At 38.7% G+C, this 20,657-nt stretch overlaps 1 protein-coding gene across 1 annotated transcript; it reads right to left on the reverse strand.

The window, feature by feature from the left end:
• Positions 1-1,644: 1,644 nt before the first annotated feature.
• On the reverse strand, positions 1,645-19,115 carry LOC112770380 (uncharacterized). Its single transcript, XM_029294935.2, has 3 exons — positions 18,920-19,115; positions 18,667-18,820; positions 1,645-2,956 (listed from the first exon to the last, which is right to left on the reverse strand). Exons 1-3 carry the CDS (start codon positions 19,113-19,115, stop codon positions 1,645-1,647), a joined length of 1,662 nt encoding a protein of 553 aa, XP_029150768.2.
• Positions 19,116-20,657: the final 1,542 nt, after the last annotated feature.

Below are 20,657 nucleotides of genomic sequence, written 5' to 3' on the forward strand. Positions count from 1 at the left end.
TCATTAAGTTCACACCAATTAAAAAGATACATCATTCAAGCCGAGTATATCAATTACATGCCAATTGTTCAATAACCAGATCCACTAAATGTCCATAAAAATTCAGATGTATCTAACAAGATCAAATTAACAAGTCCAAACAACATGACTCAAAAGACCCCATTCTCTTCTGGTGTTTTATTGAGGTCAAGAGTAAGCATTGGAGCATTGTTTACAATAGAAACAACCTCCTCAAAACTATCGTCTTTCATAACGTCTTCTTCCTGCGTCGAGTCTTGAACCACCTCCCCTGTTTCTTCTGGAGTCTTTCGAGTATTCTCTTGAGATAAACCTGAAATTTACATCAGCACCAAGTAAATCCAATGTGTTACCAATTGTCCAAAAAAAAGGTTAAGCATAACACTGTAGATTTATAGTTTGGCTTACAGTCTCAAAGTCGTGCAAGCTTTCTCTCTATAAGAATGAATTCCTCTCGAAACGTAATATCAAGTTCAACAGAAAGAGGATTCTCATAGCGTGTCTGCACAATGTCCAACAATACATATATAAGTATTGTTATGTTATTGTCTAACTTACAATAATGGTATCACAATTCTTGATATTTATTACATTAATAAATATTAGATTAATTGAAAGTACTTTTAACAAATGAAAGTACTTTTAGCACTAATCTTACATTTCAATCAATATACATCAATTGCAAAAGACCGACCTTTCGAGTAACACTTAGACATTATATTCAACAGTGATAGTGTACGAGTGTTAAGAACACAAATCTTACCTTCACCTCCTCCAGCATAGAATAAAATAGGATACTGGACAATGATATAAAATGATAAAGACAGAGAGAATTTTATCAAAGGTGATATCGATTTACTGAATGAATATTATTGAATTGAGTTTGTTACAATACATGCAGGTCTTGGCATATATAGACTAGAGATTAGAGAAGCCATGCAACAGAATTTCCAATAATAGAGCCACCGTGTAATTGGATCCGTAGGCTTGTATGTTCAGTCTAAGTTTTAATTTAGGTGATTAATTATTAATAATTAATTACTAATTTATGGTGTTGACCATTGCTACAAAGTCCTCTATTATATGTCATCAAGACATCAACCCATGAGTTGTCAAATATTTTCAAGACTTATAACCCAAAAAAATAGAATTAGAGGTACAATGTATCTGCAGCCAAATCAACTAAAGGCTTAAGACTTAAAATGATTAATTAATAGTATATGAACAAAGTAAAACACTTTCTCTCTGTTTATTTTCAATCTCTCTCATCTAATGTTATTATTTTATACAACAATACAATGTAGTTTTTTTACGAGTTCAATCCTGGTATAATGATATAATTACCTAATAAGAAAATTCAGATAATTTACAATGCAATGGAAATTAAAGTCCCATTATATCAGTAGAGGTTCTATAGAGAGAGAAATGATGATTTCTGTACTTGTTTTGATTCCTTTTATATACATACTATTCAGCACCCTTGATTCCCATCAATTGGAGGTCTTTTCTTGCCTTAAGGTGGTCTTTAGATTTACCTTTCTCGTTCAGTATGGTGAAAACTATGTTGTCGCACACATTCTTCTCTATGTGCATCACATAAAGATTGTGACGCAATCCACTATTTTCCTAGTATGGGAGCTCCAAGAATATACTCCTCTTCTTCCAAGGAGACTCGTCTTGTACGGCGGTTTGATATCCACGTGTTCTTTTTCCAGTAACCGATTGCACCTTGCCAAGGTGGACATGCACATCCTGTAGTTGTCGCGCAATGTCTCTACCAGAGAGTTTGACAGGTGGACCTCTATCCTCGATCTTTCCATCAAATCTATCCCGGTCCTTTCTATATCTGTGGTTAGGATTCAAAAAATGACGATGACCCATGAAACACCATTTTTGACTGTGTGTGAGCTGGTTAGTCTCAGCATCCAAATTGCATACAGGACAAGCTCTCCCACCATACGTGTTCCACCCAGACAAGTTGCCCAAGCCTAGAAAATCACTGACTGTCCACATTAACGCCGCATACATCTTGAAAGTTTTTTTCTCGTAAGCACCGTACGTTTCAACACCAACCCACAACTGCTTCAACTCATCGATCAAGGGCTGTAAGTAAACATCTATATCATTTCCAAGCATTTTATGCCCAGGAATAATCCTGGAGAGGATAAAAGAGGTGGGTTTCATGCAAATCCAAGAGGGTAGGTTGTACGGAATAAGAACCACAGGCCAAATTTGGTACTTCGAGCTCATGCTTCCATAAGGGTTAAAGCCATCGCTAGCCAAGGCTAAACAAACACTACGCGGATCGCCGGAGAAGTCGAAATAAGTTCTGTCAAATGCCTTCCATGCCTCGCCGTCCCGTGGATGCCGATAAATACCATTAGAGCTATGACCTCTCTTATGCCACAGCATGTTAGTGGCTGTCTTACTGGACATGTATAACCGCAGCAAATGTGGAATAAGGGGGAAGAAGTAAAGAGTCTTTGCCGCTTGCGATTTTTCATTCTTCTTAACAACCCTGTTGATCCTCACTCTGGAGTTCTTATTAGTCTTTTGCTTCCATCTCGATGTCCCACATCGCTTGCATTTAGACAGCTCTTGGTCGCTGCCCTGGTATAGCATGCAGTCATTTGGACATGCATCTATCATTTTGTATGTGATATCGAGCTTTCTTATGATCCTCTTGGCATTGTGCATAGTGCTCGGAATCTTTGCATGCTCAAAGGCATCCGCCAGCAACTCCAATATCATTTCAAAGGCATTGTCGCTCACTCTACACATGGACTTTATATGATAGAGTCGTACCAAGAAAGACAGCTTAGAGAACTTTGAATATCCCGGGTATAGCTCCTGTGCTCCATCTTCGAGCAGGTCATACAAGTTGCGGGCCTCGCAACTACTTTCATTTGATAAGTATGGCAACTCTTCCCGATCCCCGCTAACATGTTCATTAATGAGCGGATATTTTATACGCTTTTTGGGGTTAATTTCATATAGTTTTAGTATGTTTTTGTTAGTTTTTAGTTTATTTTCATTAGTTTCTAGGCAAAATTCATATTTCTGGACTTTACTATGAGTTTGTGTATTTTTCTGTAATTTCAGGTATTTTCTGGCTAAAATTGAGGGAGCTGGGCAAAAATCTGATTCAGGCTGAAAAAGGACTGCTCATGTTGTTGGATCCTGACCTCTCTGCACTCGGAATAGAATTTCTGGAGCTATAGAAGTCCAATTGATGCGCTTTTAATTGCGTTGGAAAGTAGACATCCAGGGCTTTCCAGCAATATATAATAGTCCATACTTTGCTCAAGGATAGACGACGTAAACTGGCGTTCAACGCCAGTTCCATGTTGTAGTCTGGCGTCCAGCGCCAGAAACACGTTACAAGTTGGAGTTCAACGCCAGAAACAGGTTACAGCCTGGTGTTGAACGCCCAAAACAGCCCAGGCACGTGAGAAGCTTTAGTCTAAGCCCCAGCACACACCAAGTGGGCCCCAGAAGTGGATTTCTGCACTATCTATCATAGTTTACTCATTTTCTGTAAACCTAGGTTACTAGTTTAGTATTTAAACAACTTTTAGAGATTTAATTTTTATCTCATGACATTTTTAGATCTGAACTTTGTAATCTCTGACGGCATGAGTCTCTAAACTCCATTGTTGGGGGTGAGGAGCTCTGCTGTGTTTTGATGAATTAATGCAACTATTTCTGTTTTCCATTCAAACATGCGTGTTCCTATCTAAGATATTCATTTGTGCTTAATTATAGAGAAGGTGATGATCCATGACACTCATCACCTTCCTTAATCCATGAACGTGTGTCTGACAACCACATCCGTTCTACATCAGATTGAATGAGTATCTCTTAGATTCCTTAATCAGAATCTCCGTGGTATAAGCTAGAATCCATTGGCAGCATCCTTGAGAATCCGAAAAGTCTAAACCTTGTCTGTGGTATTCCGAGTAGGATTCTGGGATTGGATGACTGTGACGAGCTTCAAACTCGCGAGTGCTGGGCGTAGTGACAGACACAAAAGGATAGCAAATCCTATTCCGGTATGATCGAGAACCTACGATGATTAGCCATGCGATGACAGCGTATCTGGACCATTTTCACTGAGAGGAAGGATGGTAGCCATTGACAACGGTGATCCACTAACATACAACTTGCCATAAGAGGGACGTGCATGCGTGAAGAAGAAGATAGGGAGAAAGCAGAGATTCAAAGGACAAAGCATCTCCAAAACTCCAACATATTCTCCATTACTGCATAACAAGTATTATTTGTGTTCTGCCCTTTTACTTTTTACAATTCAAACTAAAAAAATTATTATTGATATTATATCCTGACTAAGAGTTACAAGATAACCATAGCTTACTTCAAGCCAACAATCTCCGTGGGATCGACCCTTACTCCCGTAAGGTATTACTTGGACGACCCAGTGCACTTGCTGGTTAGTTGTGCGAATTTGTGAAGAATTGTGATTTCCAATTTCGTGCACCAAGTTTTTGGCGCCGTTGCCGGGGATTGTTTGAGTTTGAACAACTGACGGTGAATCCTGTTGCTTAGATTAGGAAAATTTTGTCTTTTGGGTCAGAGTCTTTTATATTCTTTTCAAAAAATTTTCAAAAATATTATTTTTCTTTATTAGTTTTTAGTTTTTCTTGTTCTGTTTCTTTTCTTGTTTTTCGTGTGCCTTTTCAAAACATTAGTTTTCAAAAAAATATTTTTTCTTAGTTATTAAAAAATACTTCTTCAAAACAAGTGTTACATTTACAGCTCAATTGGCTAGAGCATTGGTTTATGTTCTTGATGATTGGGCACCGGTTCTATTAAAAATCTTTTTCAAAATAATTTTTCTTGATCTTGTGCCAAACTTTAAGTTTGGTGTTTTCTTGTTAATCTTTCTATAATTTTCAAAAATTTTAGTTTGATTTTCTAAAAATTTTAAGTTTGGTGTTCTTTCTTCATGTTCTTGTGTTCTTGTGAGTCTTCAAAGTGTTCTTGAGTTTTTCCTTGTGTCTTGATCTTAAAATTTTTAAGTTTGGTGTTCCTTGGTGTTTTCCCTCCAAAATTTTTGAAAACAAGGAGCATTAGATCTAAAAATTTTAAATCTTGTGATATCTTATTGTTTTTCTCTTTCCTCTTTAAATTCAAAAATATCTTTTCTCTCTATTTTAAAGCAAATTTTTGAAATTTACTTTTAAAATTCAGATTTTTTTTCAAAATTTAAAATCTTTTTTTTCAAATCATATCTTTTCCAATCAAATCCTTTCAATCTTATCTTTTTCAAAACTTCCTAACCATTTTTTTTCTCTCTCCATTTTTCGAAAATCTTCACCTATTTTTATTTATTTTACATCATCTCCCTTTCTCCATCATGGATCTAAGTGGAAATGAACAGTCCAGAAGGACTCTGGGGTCATATGCTAACCCCACTACTGCTTCATATGGGAGTAGTATCAGTATACCTTCCATTGGAGTCAGTAGCTTTGAGTTGAATCCTCAGCTCATTATTATGGTGCAGCAAAGTTGCCAGTATTCCGGTCTTCCACAGGAAGAACCTACAGAGTTTCTGGCACAGTTTTTACAAATTGCTGACACAGTACATGATAAGGAAGTAGATCAGGATGTCTACAGATTATTACTGTTCCCATTTACTGTAAAAGGCCAAGCTAAGAGGTGGTTAAATAACCAACCTAAGGCTAGCATAAAGACATGGAAACAGCTGACAGAAAAATTCCTGAATCAATACTTTCCTCCAAAACGGATGACACAGCTAAGGCTGGACATCCAAGGCTTTAAACAAGGAGATAATGAATCTCTTTATGATGCCTGGGAGAGATACAGAGAGATGCTAAGAAAATGCCCCTCTGAAATGTTTTCAGAGTGGGTTCAGTTAGACATCTTCTATTATGGGCTTACAGAAAGGGCTCAGCTTTCTCTAGATTACTCAGCTGGTGGATCTATCCACATGAGAAAGACAATTGAAGAAGCTCAAGAGCTCATTGATATAGTTGCCAGAAATCAGCATCTGTACCTAAGCAGTGACCCTTCCATGAAAGAAGAGGCTAAAACAGTAACTGCTGAACTCAGTCCTGTAGAACAAGCTGCTGAATTCAATCAGCAATTGGATTTTCTAACAAAACAGTTAGCCGAATTCAAGGATAGACTACAAGAGACAAGGATGGCTAATGTAAATATGGAAGTACAATTAAAGCAAACAAAGCAGCAGCTGTCAAAACAAATAACAGAAGAATGCCAAGCAGTTCAATTAAGAAGTGGGAAGACATTAAATACCCCACCTCAAGGTAGCAGGAAGCCAAGAAATGAGCAAACTACCCAAAATCCATCTGAGGATAGTAAGAGCCCGGAGAGAAATAATTCTGGCGCTAAAACGCCAGAGATTGGGTGGAAGACTGGCGCTGAACGCCCAAACCATGCTCAGGACTGGCGTTCAACGCCAGAAACAAGCAAGGAACTGGCGTTGAACGCCCAAAGGAAGCACAGTTCTGGCGTTCAGACGCCAGGAGCAGATGAGAAGTTGGCGTCTAACGTCACTCCAGCTTCCAACCCTGGCACTCATATGCCAGTGAGGGATCAGACACACACAAGTGCTCATGACAACCCCTCCAAAAAGGCCTCTTCAACCACTTCTGTAGGAAATAAACCTGCAGCAACCAAGGTTGAGGAATATAAAGCCAAGATACCTTATCCTCAAAAACTCCGCCAAGAGGAGCAGGATAAGCAATTTGCTCGCTTTGCAGATTATCTCAGAACTCTTGAAATAAAGATTCTGTTTGCAGAGGCACTTGAGCAAATACCTTCTTATGCCAAGTTCATGAAAGAAATCTTAAGTCATAAGAAGGATTGGAGAGAAACTGAAAGAGTTCTCCTCACTGAAGAATGCAGTGCAGTCATTCTAAAAAGCTCTCCTGAAAAGCTTAAAGATCCCGGAAGCTTTCTGATACCATGCATATTAGAGGGTAACTGCACCAAGACAGCCTTATGTGATCTTGGGGCAAGCATCAACCTAATACCTGCATCCACCATCAGAAAGCTTGGTTTAACTGAAGAAGTTAAACCAACCCGGATATGTCTCCAACTTGCTGATGGCTCCATTAAATACCCATCAGGCGTGATTGAGGACATGATTGTCTGGGTTGGGCCATTCGCCTTTCCCACTGACTTTGTTGTGCTGGAAATGGAGGAGCACAAGAGTGCTACTCTCAGTCTAGGAAGACCTTTCCTAGCAACTGGACGAACTCTCATTGACGTCCAACAGGGGAAAATAACCCTGAGAGTCAATGAGGATGAGTTTAAGTTGAATGCTGTTGATAAACCCATATTTCATGAGCTCTTTTGTGCTTAATTTGAGTGATTTATTCAATCCTCCACCTACTTATTCACATTAATTGCATGGTTTTACTTTCCCTTCCTTATTATGTCATATTGTGAAAAACATGTTTCCTAAGCTTCGAAAATTAATTATTTTAATTACCTTTATTTCCATTCGATGCCGTGATTAGTGTGTTGAGTAGTTTCATATTTTCTAAGGAAGAATGACTTAAAGGATGGAAAAGGAAACATACAAAAATGGAAGGAGAAGGCAAAACGGAGCTTTGAAGGAAACTGGTATTCACGCGATCGCATGGACGATGCGATCGCGTGCCAGAAGCGAAGATGCAGCGACGCGGCCGCATGACTGACGCGGCCGCGTGACATAAGCAGAACGCATACGACGCGAACGCGTGACTGACGCGACCGCGTGGCAAGGAAAAGCTCCGAATGACGCGACCGCGTGACCCACGCGGACGCGTGACAGAGGCCACGCACCAGAAATTGCAGAAAATGCTCATAGCAATTTCTGAAGCCCTTTTTGGCCCAGATCCAAGTACAGACAGCATAGACCAGAGGTTATAAAGTGTGGGAATGCACCCATTCAAAGAGAGCTCGCATATTTTTATTTTCCAATGATTTAGATTTAGTTGCGAGGGAGATCTTCTCTCTCTCTCTCTCTCTTAGGATTTAGGATTTCTTCTTGTTTTAAGAGTGACTCTCAATCCAGGTTTTATATTTCCTTGTTTTAAACTTCCCTTTCACTTTATTTATTTATTTCAGTATCTGAGTTGGCTATTTACCCTTATAATTGGATCTAAGAATTCTTCCATGTTACAGACTGTTATTTGAATTAATAATATTTGAGGTATTTTCAGTTTATGATTGTTCTCTTTGATTTAAGTTACCATTGCTTCCCATCTAAGGACATTTTTATTATTCCAGCAATTTTACTTTTTCCCCTTTTGGTCCTGGTTAAGAATTCAGTAACTCAACAGTTATTAAACTCAACATAATTGATAATCGTTATCTTGCTAATTGAGCTGAACTTAAGTAATCCCAACCTTTTCTTAGGAAATAAATAGGATTCAAAGGTCAATTTAATTAACCCCTTGACTTTCCTTTGCCCTAGTAAAGGTTGACCAAGTGGAGTATAGATTCAACCTTCATTATAGTTGAGAGAGATAACTACGTTGGACCTCCAACTTCTCTTACCTTACCAAAAGTTTGCTTTACAATATTTATTTATTTTAACTGCCATTTACTTTACTTGTCATTCAATTTACTTACCTCTCATCTTCCAAACCCCGATTACAACCTTTATAGCCAATAATAAGAACATACTTCCTCGCAGTTCCTTGAGAAGACGACCCGAGGTTTGAATACTCGGTTAACAATTTCTAAAGGGGTTTGTTACTTGTGACACCCAACACGTTTGTATGAAAGGACTTTTGAAGGTTTAGAAACTATACTTGCAACGAGGATTTATTCGTAAATTTCTAGACCACGCAAAAGTTCCGCTCATCAGCTGTCAATGCCATGCAGCATCCAGACACACCAAAAGACTGCATGAAAGTTGATCTTATTGACTCTCTGGTGGAGGAGATCAACATGGCTGAGAGTCTCGAATCAGAGCTAGAAAACATTTTTAAGGATGTTCCGCCTGATCTAGAGGATTCAGAGGAACTGAAAGAGCCTCTAAAATTTCCTCAGGGAGAGGAAAAACCTCCTAAACCCGAGCTCAAACCATTACCACCATCCCTAAAATATGCATTTCTGGGAGAAGGTGACACTTTTCCAGTGATCATAAGCTCTGCTTTAAATCCACAGGAAGAGGAAGCACTAATCCAAGTGCTAAGGACACACAAGACAGCTTTTGGGTGGTCCATAAGTGACCTTAGGGGCATAAGCCCAGCTAGATGCATGCACAAAATCCTATTGGAGGATGATACAAAGCCAGTGGTTCAACCACAGAGGTGGCTAAATCCAGCCATGAAGGAAGTGGTGCAGAAAGAGGTCACTAAATTACTAGAGGCTGGGATTATTTATCCTATTTCTGATAGCCCCTGGGTGAGTCCTGTTCAAGTTGTCCCTAAAAAGGGAGGCATGACAGTGATTCATAATGAAAAAAATGAATTGGTTCCTACAAGAACAGTTACAGGGTGGCACCTGTGTATTGATTACAGAAGGCTCAATACAGCCACCAGAAAGGATCATTTTCCTTAACCATTCATAGACCAAATGCTAGAAAGACTAGCAGGTCATAATTATTACTGCTTTTTGGATGGCTATTCAGGCTACAACCAAATTACAGTAGATCCCCAGGATCAAGAGAAAACAGCATTCACATGTCCATCTGGAGTATTTGCTTACAGAAGGATGCCTTTTGGGCTGTGTAATGCGCTTGCAACCTTTCAGAGATGCATGCTCTCTATTTTCTCTGATATGGTGGAAAATTTCTGGAAGTCTTCATGGATGACTTCTCAGTATATGGAGACTCATTCAGCTCCTGTCTTGATCACCTGACACTAGTTTTGAAAAGATGCCAAGAGACCAACCTAGTTTTAAACTGGGAAAAATGTCACTTTATGGTGACTGAAGGGATTGTCCTTGGGCATAAAATTTCAAATAAGGGAATAGAGGTGGATCAAGCTAAAATAGAGGTAATTAAAAAATTACCACGATCTGCCAATGTTAAGGCAATCAGAAGCTTTCTGGGGCATGCAGGATTTTATAGGAGGTTTATAAAGGATTTTTCAAAAATTGCAAAGCCTCTAAGCAACCTGCTGACACGCCATTTTTGTTTAACACAGAGTGCCTGCAGGCATTTGAAACTCTGAAAGCTAAGCTGGTCACAGCACCAGTTATCTCTGCACCAGACTGGACATTACCATTCGAATTAATGTGTGATGCCAGTGATCATGCCATTGGTGCAGTACTGGGGCAGAGGCATGACAAACTTCTGCATGTCATTTATTATGCTAGCCGTGTTCTAAATGATGCCCAGAAAAATTACACAACCACAGAAAAGGAATTGCTTGCAGTGGTCTATGCCATTGACAAGTTTAGATCATACTTAGTAGGATCAAAAGTGATTGTGTACACTGACCATGCTGCTCTTAAATATCTACTTACAAAGCAGGATTTGAAACCCAGGCTTATAAGATGGGTATTACTTCTGCAAGAGTTTGATATAGAAATAAGAGACAGAAAAGGGACAGAAAACCAAGTGGCTGATCATCTGTCTCGGATAGAACCAGTGGAAGGGGCGTCCTCCCCCTCTATTGAGATCTCTGAAACCTTTCCGGATGAGCATTTGTTCGCCATTCAGGAAATACCATGGTTTGCAGACATTGCAAACTATAAAGCTACAAGGTTCATACCCAAGGCATACAGCAGGCAACAAAAGAAAAAATTAATTTCTGATGCAAAGTACTACTTGTGGGATGAACCCTATCTCTTTAAGAGATGTGCAGACGGAATAATCCGTAGGTGTGTGCCTAGAGAAGAAGCACAGAGGATCCTATGGCATTGCCATGGATCACAATATGGAGGACATTTCGGAGGTGAGCGAACAGCCACCAAGGTCCTCCAATGTGGTTTCTACTGGCCTACACTCTACAGAGATTCCCGAGAGTTTGTACGTAACTGTGACAGTTGCCAGAGAGCTGGTAATTTGCCTCATAGTTACGCCATGCCTCAACAAAGAATCTTGGAGATTGAGTTGTTTGATGTATGGGGAATTGATTTCATGGGGCCTTTCCCACCATCATACTCAAACACTTATATTCTGGTGGCAGTTGACTATGTATCAAAATGGGTAGAGGCCATTGCCACACCCACCAATGATACTAAAACAGTACTGAAGTTCCTCCAGAAACATATATTCAGCAGATTTGGCGTCCCTAGGGTACTAATCAGTGATGGGGGCACTCACTTCTGCAACAAACAGCTTTACTCCGCCATGGTCTGGTATGGGATTCGCCACAAGGTGGCGACTCCATATCATCCACAGACAAATGGGCAAGCTGAAGTTTCTAACAGAGAACTAAAAAGAATCCTGGAACGGACTGTAAGTACCCGTAGAAAGGATTGGGCACGAAGCTTGGATGATGCTCTGTGGGCTTACAGAACAGCATTCAAAACTCCTATAGGGACCTCTCCGTACCAACTTGTGTATGGTAAGGCTTGTCACCTACCCGTGGAACTGGAACATAAGGCCTACTGGGCAACCAGATTCCTAAACTTTGATGCCAAACTAGCTGGAGAAAAAAGATTGCTCCAGCTGAATGAGCTAGAGGAATTCAGATTCACTGCTTTCGAAAATGCCAAGCTTTATAAAGAGAAATAAAAAAGATGGCATGACAGAAAGCTATCTTCTAGAATCTTTGAACCAGGACAAAAGGTTCTATTGTTTAACTCTAGGCTCAGGCTATTCCTCGGGAAACTGAAGTCCCGGTGGAGGGGACCATATGTGATTACAAGTGTATCACCATATGGTTATGTGGAGCTTCAAGACATTGACTCTGATAGGAAGTTCATTGTTAATGGACAGAGAATCAAGCATTATCTTGAAAGTAATGTTGAGCAAGAATGCTCAAGGCTGAGGCTAGATTAAAAAGCTCAGCAAGGTCCAGCTAAAGACAATAAAGAAGCGCTTGCTGGGAGGCAACCCAGCCATTGGCATCACTTCCTCTAAGCATTTTGCCCTATTCTTGATTTTATTTATTTATATAAAGTTCATTGATACTAAGGTAAAGAGTCAATTGCATAAGTTTACAGGGTTACAGAAGGATTCAACACACAAAACAGAGAAAAAGAGCTCACTGGCAAGAAAACACCAGTAAGAGGCATAATTGGGCGTTCAACGCCCAAAAGAAGCATCCACTGGGCGTTAAAAGCCAGTAAGGATAGCTATATAGGCGTTGAACGCCAGAAAGAAGCTCCTTCTGGGCGTTTAACGCCAGATTTACAGCGTCCTGGGCGTTCAGAAAAACGCCCAGTGACAAAGGAGTTCCTGGCGTTCAACGCCAGAAAGAAGCAACAGCTGGGCGTTGAACGCCCAGGAGAAGCAGCAATTGGGCGTTAAATGCCCAAAACATGCAGCGTTTGGGCATTTAACGCCAGGATGGTGGGGAGGAGGTAATTTCGTTTTTACTTCATATGTTTCATTTTAATTTTAATTTTCATGTTTCAATTCATGATTTCTTGCATAAACATGTTACAAACCCTGATTTCTAAAATCCCTAATTTCTAAAAACCCTACTTTAAAAATATCAAATGTATCTTAATCCATAAGCACAAATCCTTTTTTCAATCCAATTCAACTCTTTTTCAAATTTTCAAAACAAATCTATCTCTTTTCATTCTAAAATCTTTTCAACTAATCAATATCTTTTTCAAATCTCCATATTATCTTTTTCAAAAATCCAAATTTATCTTTTTTAAATATCTTTCATATCTCTTCAATTTTAAATTATATCTTTTCTTATCATACTTATTTCTTTTTAAATCATATCTTCTATCTTATCTTTCTCCTTATTTTCGAAAACCCACCCCCCTTCCCTTTTAAAAACACATTCAGCCTCCCTCCTCTCATCCACCATTCAATACAAGCTCTCCTTCTACCCATCTCCTTTCTTTTCTTTTGCTTGAGGACAAGCAAACCTCTAAGTTTGGTGTGTTTATCCGTGATCACTAAACCATACCCACTAAGATCATGGCTCCTAAAGGAAAACAACCCACTCCAAGAGGCAAGAAAGAGAGCATTCCAAAACCACTTTGGAATCAAGGGAGGTTCTTAACCAAAGAACATTCAGATCATTACTACAAAATAATGGGTCTAAGATCAGTGATCCTGGAAGTCAAGTTCGATCTGAAAAAAGATGAATATCCGAAGATCCAAGAGCAGATTCGAAACAGGAACTGGGAAGTCCTAGCTAATCCTGAAATGAAAGTGGGAAGGAATATGGTTCAGAAATTCTATGCTAATCTGTGACAAACAGACAGGCAGAGAATATCTGGAACTGCCCTCTATGACTATCGAACCTTGGTCAGAGGAAAGATTGTTCACATCCACCCTGACAAAATCAGGGAGATCTTTAAGCTACCTCAGCTAAAAGATGACCCAGACTCCTTCAATAGGAGAATGATGAGAACAAACAAGAGCCTGGATAAGATTCTAGAGGATATATGCATCCCTGGAGCCGGGTGGACCACCAGCAGCAAGGGTGTCCTAAATCAACTCAAGAGAGAAGATCTGAAACCAGTCGCCAGAGGTTGGCTGGACTTCATTGGGCGTTCTATATTGCCCACAAGCAACCATTCTGAAGTCACTGTTAAAAGAGCAGTGATGATCCATTGCATTATGTTGGGAAAAGAAGTAGAAGTTCATCAACTGATCCCATCTGAATTTTACACACTTGCCAAGAACTCCAAGGATGCCAGGTTGGCTTATCCAAGCTTAATCTCTATACTCTGCAAAGATGCTGGAGTAAAGATGGGAATAACAGAGTATATCTCAGTGGAGCAACCAATCACTAAAATCACAATGGAAAAACAACAAATGCAGGATGACCCCACCAAGAGGAGGGCGCAAGAATTCCTCCCAGAAGTCCCTCAATTTGAATATTGGGAACAGCTTGAAGTATCTGTTACCAAGTTGCAAGAATCTATGGACCAAATAAAGGAAGAACAGCAAAATCAAAACAGTATGCTCTGCAAACTGCTCAAGGAACAAGAAGAGCAGGGGCGTGACTTAAAGGAACTGAAGCGTCAGAAGTTATCTCTTGAAGGACCAAGCACTCCACAGACTAGAGGAACATCCACATCCCAAACTCAAGGTTGTTGAGCCCTAATCTTAGCCTTAACTCTGTGATAATTGTTCTTATTTGAGTTCTACCTTAGTAGTTATAGTGGTAATTAGTAGTTATTTTATCTCCAATTAAGCTATAATTTATTTTTCTCATCATCATTAAACATGAATAAAATAGAAGATTTTCTTTAGGATAAAGAGGCAATATTTTTCGAGTTTTTAATACAAGAAATTCTGATTAATTACATGTGGTTGCAATGCTTTCTGCCTTCTGAATGAATGCTTGAACAGTGCATATGTCTTTGGAATTTGATGTTCTTGAATGTAAAATATGTTGGCTCTTGAAAGAATGATAAACATGAGACATGTTATTAGTAATCTGAAAAATCATAAAAATGATTCTTGAAGCAAGAAAAAGCAGTGAATACAAAGCTTGCAAAAAAAAAAAGCAAGCAGAAAAAGCCAATAACCCTTAAAACCAAAAGGCAAGGGTAATAAAAAGGATCCAAGGCTTTGAGCATCAGTGGATAGGAGGGCCTAAGGGAATCAAATCCTGGTCTAAGCGGCTAAACCAAGCTGTCCCTAACCATGTGCTTGTGGCGTGAAGGTGTCAAGTGAAAACTTGAGACTGAGCGGTTAAAGTCAAGGTCCAAAGCAAAAAGAAGAGTGTGCTTAAGAACCCTGGACACCTCTAATTGGAGACTTTAGCAAAGCTGAGTCACAATCTGAAAAGGTTCACCCAATTATGTGTCTGTGGCATTTATGTATCCGGTGGTAATACTGGAAAACAAAGTGCTTAGGGCCACGGCCAAGACTCATAAAAGTAGCTGTGTTCAAGAATCAACATACTGAACTAGGAGAATCAATAACACTATCTGAATTCTAAGTTCCTATAGATGCCAATCATTCTGAGCTTCAATGGATAAAGTGAGATGCCAAAACTGTTCGGAAGCAAAAAGCTACTAGCCCCGCTCATTTAATTAGAATCTGAGCTTCACTCAAAAACTCTGAGATATTATTGTTTCTTGACTCATTTGTATTCTATTTTATTTGTCTAGTTGCTTGGGGACAAGCAACAGTTCAAGTTTGGTGTTGTGATAAGCGGATATTTTATACGCTTTTTGGGGTTAATTTCATATAGTTTTAGTTAGTATTTTGTTTATTTTCATTAGTTTCTAGGAAAAATTCATATTTCTGGACTTTACTATGAGTTTGTGTGTTTTTCTGTAATTTCAGGTATTTTCTGGCTGAAATTGAGGGAGCTGGGCAAAAATCTGATTCAGGCTGAAAAAGGACTGCTGATGCTGTTGGATCCTGACCTCTCTGCACTCGGAATGGAATTTCTGGAGCTACAGAAGTCCAATTGACGCGCTTCTAATTGCGTTGGAAAGTAGACATCCAGGACTTTCCAGCAATATATAATAGTCCATACTTTGCTCAAGGATAAATGACGTAAACTAGCGTTCAACGCCAGTTCCATGTTGCAGTCTGGCATCCAGCGCCAGAAACACGTTACAAGTTGGAGTTCAATGCCAGAAACAGGTTACAGCCTGGCGTTGAATGTCCAAAACAGCCCAAGAATGTGAGAAGTTTAGTCTCAGCCCCAGCACACACCAAGTGGGCCCCAGAAGTGGATTTCTGCACTATCTATCATAGTTTACTCATTTTCTGTAAATATAGGTTACTAGTTTAGTATTTAAAAAACTTTTAGAGATTTAATTTTTATCTCATGACATTTTTAGATCTGAACTTTGTAATCTCTGATGACATGAGTCTCTAAACTCCATTGTTGGGGGTGAGGAGCTCTGCTGTGTTTTGATGAATTAATGCAACTATTTCTGTTTTCCATTCAAACATGTGTGTTTCTATCTAAGATATTCATTTGCGCTTAATTATAGAGAAGGTGATGATCCGTGACACTCATCACCTTCCTCAATCCATGAACGTGTGTCTGACAACCACCTCCGTTCTACATCAGATTGAATGAGTATCTCTTAGATTCCTTAATCAGAATTTCTATGGTATAAGCTAGAATCCATTGGCAGCATCCTTGAGAATCCAGAAAGTCTAAACCTTGTCTGTGGTATTCCGAGTAGGATTCTGGGATTGGATGACTGTGACGAGCTTCAAACTCACGAGTGCTGGGCGTAGTGATAGACGCAAAAGGATAGCAAATCCTATTCCGGTATGATCGAGAACCTACAGATGATTAGCCATGCGGTGACAGCGTATCTGGACCATTTTCACTGAGAGGAAGGATGGTAGCCATTGACAACGGTGATCCACCAACATACAGCTTGCCATAGGAGGGACGTGCATGCGTGAAGAAGAAGATAGGGAAAAAGCAGAGATTCAAAGGACAAAGCATCTCTAAAACTCCAACATATTCTCCATTACTGCATAACAAGTATTATTTGTGTTCTGCCCTTTTACTTTTTACAATTCAAACTAAAAAAATTATTATTGATATTATATCCTGACTAAGAGTTACAAGATAACCATAGCTTGCTTCAAGTGAACAATCTCCGTGGGATCGACCCTTACTCCCGTAAGGTATTACTTGGGCGACCCAGTGCACTTGCTGGTTAGTTGTGCGAATTTGTGAAGAATTGTGAGTTCCAATTTCGTGCACCATTCATACATTAAATCTTCTTCATCGCCATGAAATCCTGGGAAGTTGAACGCCTCCTGAACCATGTCAAGCATTGGGGCTTTGAGGTTTCTATCGGGTTCTACTTCTTGTCCTTCACTAGAGCTCTCTACCATGCGTCTCTCACCGTGATGTACCCAAAATGTATAACTAGAGAGGAAATGTTTTATTATCAAATGATCGTACGCATCCTCTCTAGTTTGGAGAAGGCGGAACCCGCATATCGGACATGGACAATGTATCATCCCATCGGATGATGTATTGGCAAATACAAAATCTAAGAATCTGTTCAAACCGTCCTTATAATCTGGACTAATTCGTGGCTTTGAAATCTAACTCTTATCAATGTCTACTTCAATGATATAATAGAACACTGTAAATTCAAATAATAATAAAATAGTCATAAAATAGAATTGGACAATAACTCTTAAAATGAAAAACATAAAACACAGTTACTATCTTTAGAACAATACGTAGCACACAATATGATTTATTGAAAGTTGCTTACTCATTGGAAAATTCTGCACATTAGAAAAAAATTACTAGAAGAAAGAAATGCTGGTCCCAAAGCCAAAAAATTGAAATGAAAAATAAAACCTTACCAAAAAAAAAAGAAAAAGAAAAGAGGTGTAGAAGTTAGAGTTAAGAACATTGAATTCCTATTTCCTAGTACTTGATAAAAGGATTCAGGGGCTCACACAAGATTCATGCACTTCTCTCTAGAAACGACATACTATGTTCTTTCCATCCAATTTCAATCATAAAATTACAATAATAATAATAATTTATTTTTATGTACTAGTAGTAAAAAATAATTACTTTTTTTACTCTATAGACAAGATTTATATATACATCTGCTCCTACCAAAAAACAAAAACTGAGTGCCAAAATTTTATCAAAAGCTAAGAAAAAGGTGAGACAATATAATGGAAATTTGGAAGCATGCTAATTAAAGTTCAAATTAGCTTTATGATTTGTACATAACAATCCTAAATTTTACTGTTTTAAGTTGATAGAACAACTTGAGTCATAGAACAAATAGATCTGCGAAGTGGTTTGCCATTAATTTATAGGTCATTAGATTAAAAATAAATACTAAGTAAATTCTCAAAAAGATTTTGTGCAAGACTTATTAGTTCTTGACAAATGAAATACTTGTCACAGTTGAAGGTACAGGGACACACCCGAAATAATTTATTTCAAATCTCCGAAAAATCCGCTCATCAGATAACCTGCTTCAAGGCAAACTACTGGACCAAACTGCTGGCTTCTGACTTTAATTTCATGAAATAAATCCATACAAATGAGTGACATTGGCCCCCATATATCAATATGTATTAAATCAAAACTGTTTAAACTTGTTGTTTCACTAAGGGTATATGGTAACCATTTTTGCTTCGCATAATGGCAAAAATCACATGGTTTAGAGCAAGTAGATACAGGAAACTGCACACAAGGATATATTTGTTTGATAATGTCAAATTTGCTTTGAGGTACATAACCCAATCTAAAATGCCATAAATTCTCAATAGAAAAATTTGAAGTTTGTGTAACCAAATTTGCTGTCCTAAGATTAGAAGGAAGTAAAAGCTTGTCACTATGACTTTGCATGTCTAGAATCCTAGTACTCCTATTATATGTTGTATTTTCTATGTTGTCTTTATGTGCTAACTCTAATGCAGGAAAATCTAGCATGTATAATCCATGTTTTGCTTTAGCTGTGCCAATCATCTTCAAAGAGGTCCGATTCTGTATCTCACAAATTTTGTTAGTAAAAACACATTTGCAATACAGGCCTTCTGTAAGTTTGGAAATAGGTAAAAGATTGAAGTTAAAACTTGGTATGTACAGCACATCCGTGAGATAGAATGTAGCTGAAAATACCGCAATTCCACTTATAGTTGCAGTTGTGTGTGTTCCATCTGGTAATTTTACCAGAATTGGTCCAATATGTCTAAAATGTGTAAAAAAATGCAATGAGTGTGATACATCATCAGTAGCTCCTGTATCAAGCACCCAAGAATTTGAGAAAAAACTTTTTACTGACAAAAGTCTTGCAATATGAGAGCTCATGCAAAGTTTATAAGCCTCTAAAGGTATACCTCCACTCCCTGCATTTGATTGACTGACATCTCTCATGTTTGCTCCTTGAAAAAACTGTGCACACTCCTGCCGAAGAAAGGTAAGCAGTGCATCTCTCAAACTCTGATTGAATTGGGATTGACCATCAGGTTCCTTGTCCTGCTTGACATTGTGGGTGCGGCTCTCTTCAATTCCAGCAGCAATATGATTAGCCATAACTCCGTTGCTAGTCTCTCGTGACCATTTCTGCCTTTGTAAATGGGGTGGAAATCCATGTTTGTGGTAACAAGTATCCACAAGATGCCCTGCCTTGTGACAATAAGAACAGGTCTTAGATGCTGAATTTCTTCCACCTCTACTTCCACGAGTTTCTCGTCCTCTTTCTCTAGAAACACTGCTTGGATTATTGTTGAAATTATGAACTGAATTGCCCAAACCTAGGTGTAGGAAGTAAACACTTGCTGGATCTGCAAGTAAATTGGTACTCGATTATGGCTGCAAACTCGATAGTTGGCTTATAATGCGAGCTAGATTTCGAAGCTGAAAGCTCTCATGTGAGCCATTCCTCGACATTAGGTCAGAAGGAGTGTTGGCCATTGATGCTAATTCAATGCTCTATTTGTATCCAAAAGCTTCACCTCTTTCACGATCCTCCACGCTCACTGCACCATGATAAAATCGTGATCTGGATCTGATTTTATTGAAGAAAATAAGATTGAAGTGGAGGAAGAAGACTCAGAGAAAGTGAATTTGTCATATGAACAAATACAAAACCTAAAATTGAAGGAAAAATCACAGAGTACAAGAGAGTACATATTGTTATCCACTATTTATAGCTATTAGAAAATTAACCTTACTAAAACCTAACTCATGGTAAATAAGTTAACTATGGTTATGAGGTAATTACTATTGCTAGCTTTAACCTCTAATCAAAACAAACTTTTCTATCATTTTAACTAAAGAATTATTCAACCATAATCAATTACAGCTTGCTTTTATGAGCCATTAGATACTAGCTTAATATCATCTCCAACAGGTACTTCACTATCTTTTTTGGCAAGGTACACTTGGTAAGTGGTGGAAAATGAAGAGGGTGAAAAATACGAGTACAAAGGTCTTCATATTAAGTTATTAGAGTATGGTATAAAATGGAGATGGAGGAAACTTTTTCCTTTTAACTTATTATATTATCCCTGTAACACCCTAACTTTTAGCACCTCATGATCGTACTAAAAGCTCAGGCATTACTTACCTCTAAACCTTTATATTCCATACTATGTTTATTTAATATTGAGCCTTCGTGAATACGAACAGAAACTCTTATTAAGAAAATGAAAGGAGACGTTGTTTTAAACCACTTAATCACAAAAGTGAACGGAGCTACTGGGTAAACAAGTGAGCTTAGCCCGTAGCCGAGTAGGGTTTGTTGCTTAAGCCGGGTAAACTTAGGCTTAGGAAAGGTAGTTTACTTGCTTGTTTCTCTATGAAGATAGACTTCTGTTTATTGTTTTACGTGTTAAGTGCGAGATTGGATCCAAAATAGCGTATAGAAGATAGACTTTCAGCTCAGCAAAGTGAAAAAAGAAGCAAGGAGGAGAGTTAAGTACGAAAGGAAGACTGTCTTCTCCTTCTTTCCTTAGTCAGTAGTTACTACTAAGACCGAGCCTTAAACGGGATAGGGCGCACTAGTGCGAAAGCCAGTACTTTAGAGAAAGGCTAACTCGCATCCGTTTGATTGCTGGGGCACGCAACGGAACT

Source organism: Arachis hypogaea, chromosome 18 (genome assembly GCF_003086295.3).
Source record: "Arachis hypogaea cultivar Tifrunner chromosome 18, arahy.Tifrunner.gnm2.J5K5, whole genome shotgun sequence".
NCBI classification, from domain to species: Eukaryota; Viridiplantae; Streptophyta; class Magnoliopsida; order Fabales; family Fabaceae; genus Arachis; species Arachis hypogaea.

Bases quoted from the DNA above. Each gene is read 5' to 3' on its own strand.
- LOC112770380 (XM_029294935.2), bottom strand. From the start codon at position 19,115: ATGGCTAATCATATTGCTGCTGGAATTGAAGAGAGCCGCACCCACAAT. The intron at 18,821-18,919 runs GTATACCTTTAG...TGCTTGATACAG, and splicing joins ATCAAATGCAGGGAGTGGAG to GAGCTACTGATGATGTATCA. The intron at 2,957-18,666 runs GTACATACCAAG...TGAACATGTTAG, and splicing joins TTCTATCTCACGGATGTGCT to CGGGGATCGGGAAGAGTTGC.